At 43.9% G+C, this 17,770-nt stretch overlaps 1 protein-coding gene across 10 annotated transcripts in view; it reads left to right on the plus strand.

Moving 5' to 3' along the window:
• abi1a (abl-interactor 1a) overlaps window positions 1-17,770 on the plus strand; it is a 39,536-nt gene that overhangs the window by 4,967 nt on the left and 16,799 nt on the right. For all 10 annotated transcript variants that reach the window (XM_034572983.1, XM_034572986.1, XM_034572985.1 and 7 more), the window contains exon 2: window positions 4,969-5,136. In XM_034572983.1, coding sequence (XP_034428874.1) covers window positions 4,969-5,136 — 168 coding nt within the window. The remainder of the gene's footprint in view (window positions 1-4,968; window positions 5,137-17,770) is intronic.

Here is a 17,770-nt window from a genome sequence, read left to right on the forward strand (position 1 = left end):
ATATTGAAGGCTTTTCCAGTTGTATGCTGGCAGTTCTTCAAGGTCAGGTGGACCTTATGGCCTTTCAGTCAGCCTCCGTGTGTCGCACTGGAGGAAGAGCAAATTATAAATTCACCTATCGTACAGCTGAGTGTTTTCTTTTTTAAGACCTGGGTTCAAGGAAGGACTGAAGCTCTGGTCCTTTGTATTCCTCACACGATCCGGTGTCACCACCTTGTCTGTCTCTCACTTTCCCACAGTTTCATAAATTCAACTGGTGGATATTTTCTCTTGTAGCCTATTTAGGATTAATAGCTCTATGATGAGGTGTCTTTCAATATTTTAAATGATGATGATACAATTTTTTCCCTTTTCCAAACCAAATTCCGATAACTGGACTTTAAGTATTGGCCAATGCCGACTACCGATTTTTTTTTTTTTACCAGTGTAAAAATAGCCTTTCTGGTTCTGGACTGGGTATCAGACCATCAGACCACCAGCATTGTGTCCGGATTAGAGAGCTTACATCAAGGAGAATGACCAATACATGTACATTTCAGCATCTTGAAAGTTGAGGGGAATTCCTGGTGTCTGTTTGTATAAATCTTGCTGATAGAATATGTTTAACTGTCATATTAATTTGTTCTGTCTCACTTCCAATCAGCTGGATGTGAGACAGCCACATCAATACAACAACCCACTGAGCGTCAGCTCTCAGCTGCCTCTTGTCTCACTTATCTCACCGTGTCCGATCTGCAGTAATCAGCGGTCGATTCATCACACGGACCAGTGTGCCATGTGAGCTCCACGACCTTCCAGTTGGATTCACAGATCACTCATTCTGCTCTGGACTGCAGCTTTCTCTCCTGCTGAGGTTCCAGTTTACAGAAGAGATAAATAAACCCATTTTATTCACTCCATTTCAGTGTTTGTTTTCTTTCTTCTTCCGAGCTCGTCCCTGACACTTGTGGTCCACGGCGGAGCTCTTCAACAACACTTGAATGTTTAGAGACGTATGACATCTCCCAGAATTCCACACATTCCTGAAAGTGTTTTTTTTTTCTTTTTTGTTCCGAGTGCATTTCCCCTGCGGACAAGTGGGAGCAGAGAAACTCCAATGTGCTTGAACGAATGCAGGGGCAGACTGTAGAACTGCAGAAACACGGTTGTTATGTGTTTTAGACAGACTCTTTAATTTAAGTCTGTCTTGTTCCAGACTTTGATTGCACAGCTTGGTGAAAACCCCTCATGAGTTGTTAGATATTTTTTACGACCTACATTTTCTATGAGTCATGCCATGCAGTCAGGAAGAATGCTCATTTTGTCCACTTCCTAGTTTTGCCCATGAAGGCTTCTGGGTGAAGGGGCAGCTACACCTCCTCTGACCCCTGCACAGCTTCTATCCTCTGGGAGGAAGTCTGGACTTTTCCTTCCTACTGTCTCAAAGAAGCCTGACAGCAAAGCAGTGCACCACCCTGTTGAAAAACAACCCTTCAGCAGTTGCCGGCCGTTATCTTGCCAGACTGGATTGGTGACTGTGTGAGAATGGTGTAATAATCCAGTTTTTTTTACCTCAGGAGATTCAAAAACTTCCCAATAAACGAATCCATTCTTGTGGCTGCCACTCCCTTATTGCTCCAGACGTTATATATTCCTCGATACACCCTTTCTAAACCCAGCTAAGGTGCTGACGGCCTGTCTGCCACCGCCTAGATATTCTGTAAACTCTTTCACTCAGTCATTACTCAGCTCAGAAATATGAGATAAAGTGCCCCAGGAGCGTTAAAGGGATCTCGCCTCATTCTCTGCATCCCCTGCTGCCGTAGAGCACACCGAGTTCTGCCGTGCTGTTATCTACCTTTTTGTACTGAGCAAGCACTCGCTTTGTTCTTCTCCTGGCAAACGTTTGCTCTCATTCCTCCAAATATCCACCGTAACGTTTTCTCGCTGAAGATGGACGTCATGGCGAGTGCCGATTCTTGGGTAACTGAACAACCAATCTGGTTAATCTGAGGATTTGTACACAGCCGACCTCTGATGCGTGAACAAGCAAAGGCTCTAAGATGCCGCACTGGCAATGCAATCAAGTGTCACATCTGTCCGCCCAGCGTTCAGCGCTGACCTCACATCACAGCTCTGTCAGCTAATGCAGTTTAGATCAGTTCATCCAGAAGTACCAAAAAAAAAGATGAATCTGCCATCTGCCATTCAACTATTGCTGAATCAGTTTATTTCTTCCCCTAAAATGATGTGTCATGCAACAGATTAACAGTTGTATGATTTAAGAGGATGCTAAAGATCAGCTGTAGCCCGTTTCATTCAGTATATGTACGGTCACTACTTCGTTGTTGCAGCCACTGTTTCCTTTGGGAAAAGAAACAACGAGAAATGTGGTGGTTAGTTTTAAGGCCTGGTTTTACAGCTTTACATCTGTAAACTGGAATGGCACTCACGGCCCCCTTAAAGTCAATGACGCTGCACCAAATTGCACTCATAGATATCAGTCCCCCAAACGTGCCTGCTTCTTTCCATCAAGATCCGTGAAGTATTCCCTGGGAAATGGTGAAAATGTAAAAAAATACCGGTTCCTTCTCAGCCGATGCCCCATCCTTCTACCAAGGGGCAAAAACAGAACCTCCTTGATGGAGGTGATGGTACAGGCTCGTCTTTCTGTGCTACAGCATCTTGAAGTGGGTGAAAGACAACAGAACGGACCCTTTTTTCCATTAGTTATAAAACTGTCTGAGTTTGAGTCAAAATGAAACAGAATTCATCTCTTACATGGAGAAATAAAGGGAGCATTCAGGCAGAGTGGCTGATGAGCTCCAATAGTATGGAAATTGACATTAATAAAAGGCATCAATGGCAGCCATTGAAGAAAATTGAATTAAGCAACATCACATGTTGTGCTTTGGATGGAAGCACAGACTGTGTGTAAATATGTTTGTAAGAAACACAGAATGTAAACACTGTGCTGTATTGACTGTAGCATCTGAGCACTGAAGCATCTATTTTGCTTTCACAGCTCCAAGGTATTGATTAAAAACCATCACATTTAGCAGTTTCATAATATTGAAATTGTAATATGCATTGCCATATCCACCTTTAGCCCCTAGTGTGAGTCACACACTGAAAAACAATGTTTTCTACTAAATGTATCCTAAATGGATTTTCCTGTAGAAATAAAATTGTAAGGCCCAAAAGTTTTCGTGCTTTGTGTAAAATAAACAGTCTCTGGCTTGCAGCCTGATAGTAAATGTAGGCCAGCGGTTCTGCACAGGCAAGCACATGTGGCTCAGTAATCTGAAGTCTCATATCCCAACAAAAACTGCATCCTCCTGCAAAAAAAAAACGCCATCATGGGTGTGAAGCTTCTTTTCTTTCTTTGTTTTTGTTGTCTTCACATATTCTCCTGCAGCTGTTACATCATCTCCCACGTGGCATGTTGCCGTGTCATTAGAAGGTGTCTGCGTTTGCACACATTCAACAGATGGCCTTTTGCTCCGAGCCCTCTGGAGGAATCTCTCCTGCTTCCTCCCTCCTGAGGCTGTTATCACACAACACATCTGCTGCTCTGATTCCCGCTAAAAGAAACACCACCAACACTGTCACCTCCTCACCCGGCCGGAGCTTACCAGTAGAGCTTTTAGCCGTATGTATCGCTACTGGATTAAATACGTACTGCCATGTGGGATCAGTAACGAGGCATGCAGTGACATGGTTGTTCTCCAACGTTCGTCCGTTCCTCCCATCTTCTGGTGATCAAATGTCTCCTTTCTTCTGGTTTCCAGTCCCCATAGCTTTCCATCACCAGTAATCATCTCCTCCACCATCTACCCCCATGCCTCGGCAGCCTGTTATCAAACCCCCCCCCCCCCCCCCCCCCCCCCCCCCCCCCCCGGCACTGCTCTTAAGACTCTGCTTTGGGAAGAGCCCACCAAGATCAAACAGGGTGGCTCATTTTGTAGCTCAGCTCACGGCCTCAGTCTGTTTGATGTGATGCGAGGTGGCTTTCGACAACGTGTCATTACCACAGTTTGTGTGGTCGGGCCACTTTCGGAACTTACATCATTGAATGCAGTGGAACAGTGTGTGACAGGACTTATTGTAAGAACATGTCCTCTGCAGAGTATTTTCATGCTGCTCCGTCAGCCATGACTTCAAATGTGTGTATAATTTATTTCGGAAAAGCTTATATTCAAAGTTAGAAGTCAGTTGCTTCAGTATATTAGCATAGTGGCTAGATAGGGGCCCAGTAAAGCCAAGAAACAAACTGCTTGAGCGTTATGTACTTTGAATCCACTGTTATCTAGTTTCAAAAGCATCCTGTGCCACCTGTTAAAGATAATCCACTTTATTCTTCCTTATGTCATATACATGCATGAGTATCGTCTAGAAACATGTATTTTTGCACACAGTTCTGTTAGCCCTTGCAGCTGTGAGCGAGCAAGGAAATGGCTAAATGGTTGAGCAATAATTTCTAACCAATATCCTTGTTTTAACACAATATCTTGGTATTTTGAGGTTTGGTTGTTTTTTATCTGGAGTGAAGATCAAATATTAAAGCCAAATTAAAAGTCTAAATTTTCTGGAGTTCTGGATAATTTAACGGTCCAAATGGTCACCGGCAAAACTTCTCATTAAAACAGAAATTAAGCATTTTATTGGTGAATACATCAAGAATGTAAAATGATGTCAAGCTGTTTAGAAGTTAGCCGCTCACTCAGTACCTCTGCTGCAGCAGGAGGCGTTATATCATCCTAAATCCCTCCAGACAGAGCGTAGTATCAGGGGAGAGAGTCGTTGGGGATCGGAGGTCTTGGCGGCTCTATTGGCCCGAATCCACCACAAACCTGACCTGGATCTGCAGCTCAAAGATGGATGAGGCTGTTACATGATATTAACAGTAATTGGGTTCTTCTTCAACCAGCAGTGTTTTTTTTCATCTGTTTCTCTTTCCCCCCTCTCTAATCCCTTTTTTGTGCACAGGCCGAGGACAAGAGGAAAGCTCTGGAGGAGACCAAAGCCTACACCACCCAGTCCCTGGCCAGCGTAGCCTACCAGATCAATGCCTTAGCCAACAATGTGCTGCAGCTGCTGGACATCCAGGCTTCGCAGCTGCGGCGCATGGAGTCCTCCATCAACCACATTTCCCAGGTCAGAGAACGACACACACCACAAACCATACAGCTGTGAAGAATGGTGTCCCACATTTCCCACTTCTCCTCTCACTTTCACACTGACTCGGTTATTTTCAAACACAGTGCGAGGCCTTCTGTAATATCCACGGTTCCTTTTATTAGCTTCTCACTCTTGTCCCAGTGGCTGACTGGCTGTGTGTTTGGCCGAATGACTGGTTTTCTGTGTGGCTTTCTAACATGCTACTGTCGAGAAACAAACACACTGCACAACGTCCATAGTTACCACAAAGTTTGAACACACTCAATTTGTAATTATCAAGGCCTTAACACAGGAGTCTTGTGTGTGATTAATTTACATTTTCAAACCTGTATCACATCAGCGATGGATATTGGAGCTTTTGTTTTTTATTTTTCAAGGTTTTGCTTCAGACACATCTAACCATGCCAGAATGTGTGTTGAAGCAGCAGCAGTAGTAGTAGAAGAAGAACAATTTTTATTTGTCAATTTATTTAATATTCTTGTCTTTAGCCATTGGTCCCAGTTATTTTTGTCTTTAAAGGATGTGATGTAGCCGACTTGAAGCTGGGATCAAGCAACAGGCCACGTTTAGGTCATGTTGAGTCACAGTAGATCTCTTGTGGGTTTATCATGCTACTGTGATAAACATCTATATTGAAAAAGGGTTTTAACCATGCTGGCCAACCCAGTACCACGTCACTCCACTGACCTAAAGGTGCATCAAATGGTTTTGTGGAATAAATTGCTCTTTTTTCATTTCCTAACCTTTTCCCCTGTGTAGCATGAGGCCTCTGCCATGTGCAGGTAAATCCAACTGCTCATCCAATGAAGGCATTAAGGGCTCAGACAAATCAAACAGAGCGCTCCAGCCATGTGGCTTCTCGTAGATTAGATTCACAAAAACCTGCATCGCACAGAAGACACACATGATTGAATCCAATCATGAAAAATTATTGTGAAAATAATACATTTTTGTAGTTTCTTGTTAATGCGAAAACACTATGTGGTGTCATGGTGGTATTGGGTTTAGCTGCTTTGGTTTTGTCTCTTCCTGTTCCCGCTATCTTTCTTTTTCCTCTGACAGAGCTTTGCCAGAAATTCTTGCAGGGAGCAGCGAAGGTCAGACTTTCAGTCTAATAGAAGGAAAGAGGACGTGAGGGCGAGAAAGAGAGAGAGAGAGAGAAAGAGAGAGAGACCCGGCGAATCAGAGAGAGGGACCTGCAGAGGGAAATGGAAGATGGATCATGACAAGCAAAGAAAAGGAAGAGCAGGCATATTTACACTCCTTCAGGTTTTGAGTCAATATCCGGACAAATAACATTCAGGCGATACCAAGGTCACCATGACGCCGCCGCCTGTTTTAGTTGCCATGACAACCCCTGCAGGCTACATCAGAAAAGCCTTTGAAAGACAGTTAGATCTGGTGCTTTACGTCAGTGAGAAAAGCTGTTTCCTTCCAGTGAATTCTTCGGTTTAGCTTATATTGTTGGACTTCTGTCTTGATGTGCGGCCGTCTCCGTCTCTTGTCTAGCGCCTGGGAAATTCCTTACTTCGTATATTCCAGCCCATGCTTGTGTATGTTTTGAAGCCATGGTGAAGATGACCTAGATCATGTCAGGTTGGGTCAGCTGGTGGTCAACGAAGACGTGTGCTCCCTCTGCTTTGGTTTGAAGAAATGCAGGAAAGTAAATTTAATTCAAATCCTCATCGTAGCTGCTCTGTGGATCCGTCTTGTGTTTTTCTAATTTATCCCTGGGAATTATGAATGATTTTAGCAGCTCTGCCTCTTTCATTCAGAACGTCTCCATCACCGTCTCGTTGTTGTTTTATGGATTAGCGATGGCCGAGGTCCTTATGCGTTTGCCGTAATGAAGCGTATCTCTGTTTTAATAATAAAGAGGCCGGCCTGTCAGCTCTACAGGCTGTGGGCGTGTTTTATTGCTCTCCACTGTCCCGTTCAGAGGTGGATCATTATCGTGTTGCTCTCACTGCTCATGGACATGAGATTAGCTCCGGCCCTCGAGGACGCTGCTGCATTCTGCTGAATGGACGAGGGAGAGGAAAGTCTGTAGCTTGCGGGGTTCATGTTGTTTTTATAACGGAGAGGAAGGGATAGAAAGTTCTCCCGTGCCAGTTCAAATATGATAAATCCTCCCTAGCATGAATAAACACACTTCAGAATTCACTGGCTAAACATAATCAAACCGTAGTCGAATCCCTTTTTCAAGTTTCTTGTACCCGTGCATGCCTGAAGCTGGAGATGCCTCAGGACGCAGCTCGCTTACATTCACGTGTCAGTGAGTCAGTGGTGAGACGTTGTCTGGCGTCAGGGCCGTTTCCATTGGTCTGCCCACACTGACGTGGGTCTCCCTCTGGTCAGGGTGTGTCTGCCTGGTGGTGGCCCTTCTCCGACTGGAACTGATGCATCCCACTGGGTTGAATACAGAGGGTTATGTGCTGTAATACAACACGTCTTGTCTTGTCTTTTGCTTGTGCTGGTAGGAGAGACTGATATTGGGAACAGGGAATTGCTCAGGGACTAACAGGGAACATATCAGATGCATAATTTGGCTCAGTTATTGGTCACAAGAGCGCTTTGATTAATCAATAATTAATCATTTCAACCTCTGTCTGCTTTTTAAAAAGTTTGTTTAAAAAATGCATTTAAAAAACTGTCAGGCTGAAACTAATGGTTTATCCTCTTTGTCAAGATATTTTTCTCTTTTGGATTATTGCTTAATTGTTGTTTCGGTTGACTTCTTCAAATTATTAACAGTGTGAAGTGAAATAGGAATTAATTGCAATCATGTAAAAAACATAATATGAACATAATTAACAGCTTGAACGATTTACTGACTTTAAATATTGTCGTCAATTAAGTTTCTATCAGCTGACTTGTTGTGACCAGTTCAACCAATGAAGATTTTTGTCTCTGGTTTTATCCAAGTAATGAGATTAACAATACCCAGTAATCAAGCAAAATAATATCTTCCTGCCCTTTAACCAGTTAATAATTCACGACCCCACAGAGTTATCTGCTGGCCCCTCAGTGGGGGGGTCCAACCCTCATGTTGGGAACCTTCTGGATTAATCAACTAATTATTTGAACTTTAATCAAGAGTAGAAATTATTCAGCTTCATTTTCGACGAATCCTCTAAAATCTTTGAATCATAGGAGTTATCATAGAAGTGCATTGAAACATAGTTTAAAGGTAATTTCTCATTGATATTCAGTGCATGTCGGGGTCCTGCTGCCGCCTCGCTGAGCAGCTTCAATGCATTTTTCTTGGTGTTGCGTCACCGATGCACAGATTTTGGAGTGTGAGCTGTCAGGTGTTTGTTTACGTGTCTCCTCCCCTGCTGTCTGTGTCATTCACAATCCAGAGTCTCTTTGCAGCGCTGAGGCGGAAAAGGCTGATGGGAGAATAGAGTGGCTCGCTGGGCTTCCACCTTGCGCTGCGTGTGAAGTGGCTGCTAAGCGGCTGCGAACAGGGAGCGCTTTGTCCGTCCGGCGGAAGAAAATGCCTCACATTGAGAACCTCTCTGTGATACCCTCGAATAGAGGAAAGACAGGGCGAGAATACTGTGTGTGTGTGTGTGTGTGTGTGTGTGTGTGTGTGTGTGTGTGTGTGTGTGTGTGTGTGTGTGTGTGTGTGTGTGTGTGTGTGTGTGTGTGTGTGTGTGTGTGTGTGTGTGTGTGTGTGTGTGTGTGTGTGTGTGTGTGCGCGCGCGCGCGCGCGGCCAGTGTTCATTCTGCAGCTCCTGTGTCCTGATTATGAATGTCCCCCCCTTTACAGAGCTCTGAGGTTTCATGGAGTAGCTGTTTCCTCAAATGATCTGCACCATATAGACCCATTCTTTAAAATAAAAACTAAACTTTGTGGTATAAATGTTCAAACCAGAAATAGTTATTGTTGTCATGGCAACAGGTAGCAGTCATTCAGCTGACAGAGTCAGATTATTGGAGCCTGGGACAGTTTCATTTAGAAAGTGATGTCATGAATGAGACATGGCTGCTGATAATGTCACATACTCTGTTAATTGTTTTTACTTATTTAAACTGAGTTATAACTTTTCAAATCAAGCTGATATTCTCATCAATAATTCAAACTGTTTGAATATGCCTGGTATAATATCACATGAGGGAATGTCTTTATGGTTATAAACACAAAACAAAGATCGGGTCATCACTGATAAACTGTGGAGCTGAAAATAGCCAGTGATGTGTTCGACCTCAGCAACACTCACTCACTCCCTGAGCAGTAAATGAAAACCCCCTCAGAGGTTTGTGTGCAGATGTGTGCAGATGTGTGCAGGACCTTTTTTCAGTGCAGTGAAGATCCCCCTCGCCTTTTCTTCAGTAAAGTCTGGCTTGAGCTGTTTATTATTAGCAAGAACAAATGACCAATGTTTCCTCTCGTCATCAGAGTAGCAGTCAGGGAGGAAACACTGAGTCACTCTCAGGCCACAACTGATCAGTGAAACCTCAAGTGGGGGGGGGGGTGAGACGATGATGCAGCATCAGAAAAAAACACTATAACTGAAATCAAATGAAGTGCAAGAGGCCGAACCCGTTTTACGGCCCAAACAGTAAATTATACCACAATTTGATACTTCATTGATTATCACTCAAGTGGACATGGAGATGTGCTGATGGTGTGATAAAGCAACTGGTGGGTAGATGGGTGTGGCTGCATTTCACAACAGTACATCTGTGTGAGTGGCTTAGATCCGGAGCAGGCCGATTGAACCCAGTGACCAGTGACGGAGCTGCGCAACAACGGGCTGGATGCAAAAAGCAGCTCACACAGACACACACTGCCAGTTTGTTCCCACAGCTGTGTGCTTCACTATGAAGCAATTACTACAATTACACAATATTCTTATCTGATCACAAGAGTCAGCTGTGTGTGTGTGTGTGTGTGTGTGTGTGTGTGTGTGTGTGTGTGTGTGTGTGTGTGTGTGTGTGTGTGTGTGTGTGTGTGTGTGTGTGTGTGTGTGTGTGTGTGTGTGTGTGTGTGTGTGTGTGTGTGATTCAGTTTGTGTTTGTGATCTCAGTCTGGCACGTGAGTTTTTTCCTTTTTTCATTCCAGTTCTCATTCCTTGGAGGTACAGCTGCATGCCATTGCACTCCAGTGTGTCTATGTGTGTGTATGTATGAGTGTGTAGTTGTGTGTACAGTGCTGTGATGAAAACACACACAAGCAAAGACTGTTGGGGTTGTGTCTGTGTGCTGCAGTGGCGGCTTTTTGACCTCCCGTCGAGGAAGAATGGCATCCATCCAAACAGGAAATGAAGCCGTATAGCTCTGACTCTCTGTGTGTGTGTGTGTGTGTGTGTGTGTGTGTGTGTGTGTGTGTGTGTGTGTGTGTGTGTGTGTGTGTGTGTGTGTGTGTGTGTGTGTGTGTGTGTGTGTGTGTGTGTGTGTGTGTGTGTGTGTGTGTGTGTGTGTTGCTGATCCCCCTGCTTGCCTGTGTATTCCAGTCTCTCTCTCTCCTGCCTCCCCTGGTGGTCTCTCTCCCACTTGCACGGCTGTGAAACCCACAGTGAGAGTTTGTCAGTATATTTGTTTTATTCACTGTTGAATATTTACACTTATTCTACACACGTCTTCGTTTTCTCATTGGATTATAGCGACTTGTCGTTCCGTGTGGCCGGGACGGGTCCGTTGCCTCCAGGCAGTTGTTGTTCAAAGGCTCATGTTAGAAAGCTCGGTTTCAGTCTCTGTTTACTATATTTTCATGCCTAGAAACAAGAAAAAGACAATGTGAAACTGTGAGAAACGAGTTCTGAAAGCTCATGAGGATGTTTTCAAATGTACAGGTTTGTCCAAATATAGCCCAAAGACGGGCACTTTCAAATGATATGAAACTAAGACCTCAACAAATGTTTTTTTTCTCATTTCACTATTCTTGATCTACTGAAAATAATCAAGTCAAGTCAGATTTATTTATATAGCAAGTTAAAAACAATAGGAGTTGAGACAATGTGCTCTATAATCCTGGCAAAGGAAAATAACAAAAGCATGAATAAAAGATCAAATGTGCAATGTTCTGATGATGTGACGACAGGCATCAGAATCATAAAACAGACTCAATATGATTTTAAAAGCAAGATTAAAAATGCAGCCCTTGAGATTAGATTGAATATTATTGGGGCAAGACCTGGTGCGTATATTGTGAAAATATTGTCTGCTATAGTTTCCAAAAGACCAATTTAAAGTTTTCACACCTTTCACACAGTCACAAAAATATTAGAAATACATTAAACCTTCACATTTGAGAGGCTGGTTTTGTTTTTGGTACCGAGCTGCAGAAATCGTTACCCCTTAGAATTATTATTCTAATTAAATATTTATTAGGTAATGATTGGTTTTGCCCAGGGAGTGATGAAGGGGTCGTCCAATAACAGCCCCAAAACCTGAAAGAAATACATGAACAAAAACAGAGCCGGAAACAGAATGTCAGTTTTACTAAATCGATTATTCTGATAATAAACCAACTGTCAAAATCGGACTCTTTGTCTCTCGATCATTTGATTCATCAGGACTTTTGACCTTTTAAGGTCGCTGCTGTATCTGCTCCTTGCCACGTCTGTGTGAGTTGAAATGCCTCGAATGTGACGTGTGGCTCATTCATCACGACTCTGCCCTGCATGAATAGAGTTTAAATTGGATTGAGTGATGGTGGCGACTTGTTCAGTAAATCATCAGTCTTCCGCTCGGCTGTTACTTCCTCTCCAGCTTCTCCTTCCACGACCTCTTCCCAGCATCATCATCATCTCCACCAGTGCAATCTTTCCCTCTTAACAGCGCTCTGCAATTACATCTAATCATTACACCTCTGTTCTTCTGATCTTCCCTTTATAAGAATAATCGAGGCAATTATTTGAAGGCTCCTCGTAAACACGACTGATGAGGAAGTTACGTCCGTGGCAGACGGTTTTGCAGCTGTGAGTTTTAGTGTTTGTTATCTCCCTTGTTCTAAATCTGGCTTCCCTCTCAGCCTCTACGTAAACTAGAGCTCAGTCAGAACGCTGCTTTGGCCGCAGCCCAGAGTTAAATTGGCAAAAGTCGGCCGAGGTGTTTCCATATGTGCTGTGTTAGCAAACAAAGCCTCGACCTTGGCATGCAGTCCTGTTTTTTTTTTCTCTCCTGAGAGAGTGGGAGAGAGAGACAACATTTCCAAGGTTTCACACTTGTCCAGTCGTCACAACCTCCGCTTCTGGCTCAGCCATGACACACACGGGCTGTTCGATTTACCAGAGGAATCCATTTTTTTTTTTTTTTTTTGTGGGATGCTAAACAAGAAGCTGCCAAACAGGGAACTCCCCACGGGGCGTTTGACCGCCCCCCGCATTCTGGCTTCAAGTGCACATGGAGGCTCCGACATGCTCCGTGTTGCACTAACAGCTCCGTGTTTGCCTCTGCAGATGACGGGCTTCGGTTGTAATGGGCTGTAATCAGGCTGAGAAACAGACCAGACAAAGAGGCATTTGCTCCAACAGCCGTTTTTTGCCTCAGCGCTGAGTCGGGAGTGTTGGATTGCACAGCTCGAAACAGACGAGGCCGGACACGGTCAGAACAAGCGGCTCGAGAAAACAGGCATGTGACTGGAAGAGCCCTTTGTGTTGAAATGTAGAACAAGGTGCCCTAGAGCTGTGGTTTCTGGGGGGGGGGGTTGGGCTTCCCAGTGGGTCACAAGATTGAGCTGAGGGGTCATGGGATGATTTACAGCAAAGAAGAAGAAGAAGAAACAGGAAATCATGAAAAATGGAATGTGTGTGTATATATTTATGCTTAAACAAAACATGTCTTTCTTTCAAGAATATGAACAAAACCCAAACCTCTCGAATAAACTAAAATGTCACCCAGCAGAGCACATGCCTCCATCAAGGCCCAGCAGTCCCCTTGTATTTAATCAAGCCGCATCAAGTTTTACACAATCTGAGTGAGTTCTTTCTTAGTCCATAAAACTCAGAAACTGGCAAATTTATGGTTTTAATCAGGAAATATTTGATCAGAGAATGCACTCCACTGTAAAAGCTAGTAGCCAGGAGCAACGTTTGTTTATTTTCATTTCCTGCAGGCACTATCTGTCTTTTTCATAGACAACCAGAACATCAATGTGCCATGTTTCAGTTTTTGCTTTCCGACCCAGAAAACTGAAGATGAAATCGCCTCATTTTTCGTTTCCATCGACCAAAGGAAGAAATGCCAAATTCTCCGCCAAAGAACCTCAAAACGCGATGATGCAACACGGCCACATGATGTCTTAATGATAGAGCTGAGTGATCACAACTCAAGCTTTTCATTGCCCCGCGTTTCCAGATCCCGCAAAAAGCAACGTGTTTAGGGCCAGCTCTGAAAAAGTTATTTCAGGAAATGTAGGAAATAAGTAGAAGCAGACCAGGCCAGGATGACATAAAGGAGCTTCAGCAGAAAAAAAAGCACACTCCAGCACTTCATCATAAAACAACCGCTGGAACACACTGAGCATCGCGAATTGTTAAAATCCGCTCTCAGGGGTGAGCGGGGGGGTAATGGTGTGAGAGCGAAGCTGGGCTTTGCCGAGAAGGAAAAAATATCACTCTTAAGAAGGTTCGTGTCCTCATCAGTCTGTCCTCACCTGCTAGGGGCTCTGACCATCGGGATAACGCCTCTTGCATAGTCAGCCTGAACTTGAGTTTCAAACGTGTTTAACAGACATGTGCTTCATAGTTTTTATCTCCTTGTAATCCCGCAGAACAAGGATGTCCAATTCCTGGACTCCTGTAACGACGAGCTTATCTTAGCCCTCAGCCAGGAATAACGACCTTTTAATAAGAGCCGTGTCGTTTCTCAAAATCAAGTGTATAATCTTAAAATGGTTCGTGTTCTTGGACAGCGATACCATTTGGAATAAGTATTTTTCAGTGTGTGTGTGGGGGGGGGGATCTCTGAGGAGCACGATGAAGACGTCTCGCTGCCAGTTTGCTGAAACATTTTTTTTAAAATCTTATAATCATCTACAGTGGAGCTCTGTCATTAATCATTGGCACATGTGTCTGGTCTGAGTAGCCACACATCCACACGATGGTATTCAGGGTGTGTTTGTCTTGTAATAGGCTTTCCCCTGTGTTGCAGGGTAAGCACTCAGTTCAACCCTACTATGCCTACAGTACATGCTGTGCAGCTTCCCTGTTTGTTTGTGCATAGCTGGCATTTTATTGAGGGTAACATCCAGTGGCCAGTCTGCCAAGGTGCTGAAAAAGCTGTTTTCCTTTCTCTCCAACATGTGCTGAAGTGAAACCGGCTGTTTCAATTCCATATCTTCTTTGCAGTCGCCGCTTACCTCACTCTTCAAAACAGTGTGTGTTTGTGTGTTTCTCTGTTGGGAAGTTACGTTGTCTGTCTGTCTGAGTAAATCAGTGTGAGGGAGAGACGTCAGGTCAGAGAGGATCAGTGTGGAAAGAGTCCCAGCCCTGCTGCCATAGGTCTGACGTTATGCTGGTTGCAATAACATAGTGTCCGTGAATGGAAACAAAAACCTTTACTCCATACACCTAGTTTATTGTATATCCTTTAAATCCAAGTTTTATACGTTATTGTGGAGAGATCGTTGAAATATTCAATCAGGAAAGCCTGTATTTGGCAAATTCAGTGAATAAAAAACCCGACAAATTAAAATACTTGATCATATTGACACATATATCATGTAAAAATCCAGTGTTGTCATAAATACCGATACTTAAAGCAAGTGAGAGAGATAGAAGACTTATTGTACCATAAACCTTTGTCTCAGGTTTTTTACTAACTTAAGTTTGTTAATCAGTATAACCCCTTCTAGATCCCATTAAGTAAATGTTTATTCCAGCCAGAGAATATGGATACATTTCAATAACAAACTATATCATAAATTTAAGGAAGGAATGCACCTCCCCCACCGGTGTAGAATTACTTTCTTTGCCTCTGAATTTCAGGAAAGTAGCCAAACCTGAGACCAAACACATGAAGAAACACTAGATCTCATGTCATCATCTCTTCCATAAGAGCAATCACTGACTGTCCAGGGCGGTAAACACGTCAATGTTTCACCGAGACACACATCACTTCTTTAGATTCCTGCGTGTTGAAGTCCAAACATTTATAGTCCTTGATCCTATCCCCAATTGGGATTTACACTCTTTCCAAGTACTGTCTTAACCGAAATAGCAACAGTCTGGACTATAAAGAACCTAAATAAATCAGAAAACCGAAAGGCACTTGTTGCCAACACACCATCTATCACTGTGGCAACCGCTGCTCACCCATGTCCTAAAATGGGAAGAACTCGCGAAGTTCAAAGTGATTTCTATGACTGGATCTTTTTTCTGTCTGGGTACAACGTTTCGATGATGCTGTTTAAAAGTATGACCTACATCCTCAGAATAGTTGTATAGGTGGGTCACTCCTCTCTGGGTGTGGGGAGAATTCGGTGGAAACAAAGGGATTTAGAAAGCACTTAACTAAATGGATTTAATAACAAAATCAAGTGGAGGGAAGATAATGAATGCAATAAGTTAAAGAGGGTGTCCAATCACGAGAAGGCAGGAAGCAGAGGAGGTCTGTAAGTCCTTAGTAACTGTGTGGCTGGACCCGTTTTCTTTCTTGTTTTTGTTGGAATATTTGCACTTAGGGGAAGTGAGAAGATTCCCTGTAAAGAAACGTCACAAACAGGAATAGCAGATCCATATCTTTATCGAAACTTATTGTTTCCTGTAGCAAAGGGAATTTGAAAACAGTAAAATCCCGGAAGCGGAACAAGAGGAGAATGCTGCCTCACCCAATGGCAGGCTTAAACCCACAGGCCATGTCCGATGAGTCAGACTAGTAAATCCTAAAAGCCTGTTGCCGATGGAAAGGCCAAAAACCAGAGCCAAAAACTGCTCAGTGTTTCTGGGAAACCGCTGCAGGCCTCAAACATATGGGTGACAGTGGTTTGAGAACATATGTGAATCATCCACCTTTCAGTTTGGCAACATGTATTCAGAGTTCAGTCTCTTTCCACCCAACAGACGGGCCATTGGGATCAAGTAAACACCTTTTAGTGCCAGTTTAAAAAAAATCACTAGAAACAGTCAAGGGAAAAAGCCTTTGCCAAGAGTGAAGTTCTTCATGAGGTCAGTCAAACAGGGTCTAACCAGAATTGGCTTTTCTACGAAGACCTTTGCAACTCTGTCGGACGCATTTAATGTTTCTTGGGTTTTGAATTTAACCCAACGGTCAACGGTTGTCTAACATCAGCCTGCGCTGTTACTATTTTTCGCCATACAGGAAGGAGATGAACTCATACCCCACATTGCTGTGTCACTTCCCCCCCTCTGCCCGCAGCGGTGGTGTTTGTCCACACTCTGACAAGGGGAGTAGGCTCAGCCAAGGCCAGATGCTTTCCCACTTTAGCCACATTTCAACCACAGTTCTCTTGTTTTCGGAGGAATTTTCTATTTGTGATTTGTTGTGAAACATTTCCTCTTTTTGGCTGTAAACACCCACTTCCTTAATGATATCTCAGAACAATGCTCCATGCACCTGACCGAACAATGATCCGTATTTCTGAAGAAGACCTCATGTCGGGGTCGTGGTGAGATCTTCCATCAGGATCTCACAAAGCCAATCTTTGAATCCCGTCACCCGCATGGAAGCCAAATGGACTGATTAGATTTTGGCCCAGCTGTTTTCCAGATTATCGTGATTTATGACTGTGAAATTTGAGCATTATCTCTGAGCTGCAGAGTCCAGATCTGTTAGCTCAAAACCGACCCCAGCAGAGCTCTTACCCACTGGAGTTTGAAGTGCTGCTAAAAATTTCCCATTTGTACATTGTGTTGTTCACCTCATCGGGAAGACAGTTCTGTTTTTATATGAAGAGCCTCTCGTGTTCTGGCAGCCCCGCTCAGGTGAAAACCGATGACTGCATCCAACGCTCTGTCAGTCCTCTTAATCCAGGGAGACACAACGGGGCATTGGAACAGAACGGATGTTTCCCTTTTCAATTTGAAGTTTCAGTGGGAGCAATTATGTACGAAAAGCTTTGTCTATTATGAAATATTAATTCCTCTTTTTCTGTCCTTTCGAACAAACCACCTTTTTACACCCTTTGAATCTGACACACGAACTGTGAAAGCAGCTCGACTTCTCAGCTCTCAGGTCTACGCCTCAAAAATGTCACAGTCCAGAGACTTCAGCTTGACCGCACAGTTTGACTGCATATAAGCCGTCCAGACTGTGGGTTGAGTGACACTTGGAGACTAAGTCGCCCATACAGTGGAACAGTGCAGCGTAAAAAGACAGATCTCGGTCCAGCTCCAGATCCCTGCGATATGAAAGGAGTCCTCTGTTGGCGCTGGTCACTCACTTCCCCGCCCCCCCCCTGTGAGAGACCATCGTTTTACTGCCCTGCCGTCCGCAGACATTGCAGCCTTTCATCTCTCAGAGGAAGGGCAGCTGCCCCTGAGCTCGGCGGGAGTGAGAAATCGAAGCAGGGGACGTAAATGCAGTGGTTTGTGGGACATTCTAACATGATGGTCGATATGTAGGAGCCGTATCGACTGTACTAACCAGTCTACTGGCAGGAAATGACCCGTCAGCTATTTTTATGTTTTCTTTTTTCAT

The sequence above is a fragment of the Hippoglossus hippoglossus genome, chromosome 20 (genome assembly GCF_009819705.1).
Source record: "Hippoglossus hippoglossus isolate fHipHip1 chromosome 20, fHipHip1.pri, whole genome shotgun sequence".
NCBI classification, from domain to species: Eukaryota; Metazoa; Chordata; class Actinopteri; order Pleuronectiformes; family Pleuronectidae; genus Hippoglossus; species Hippoglossus hippoglossus.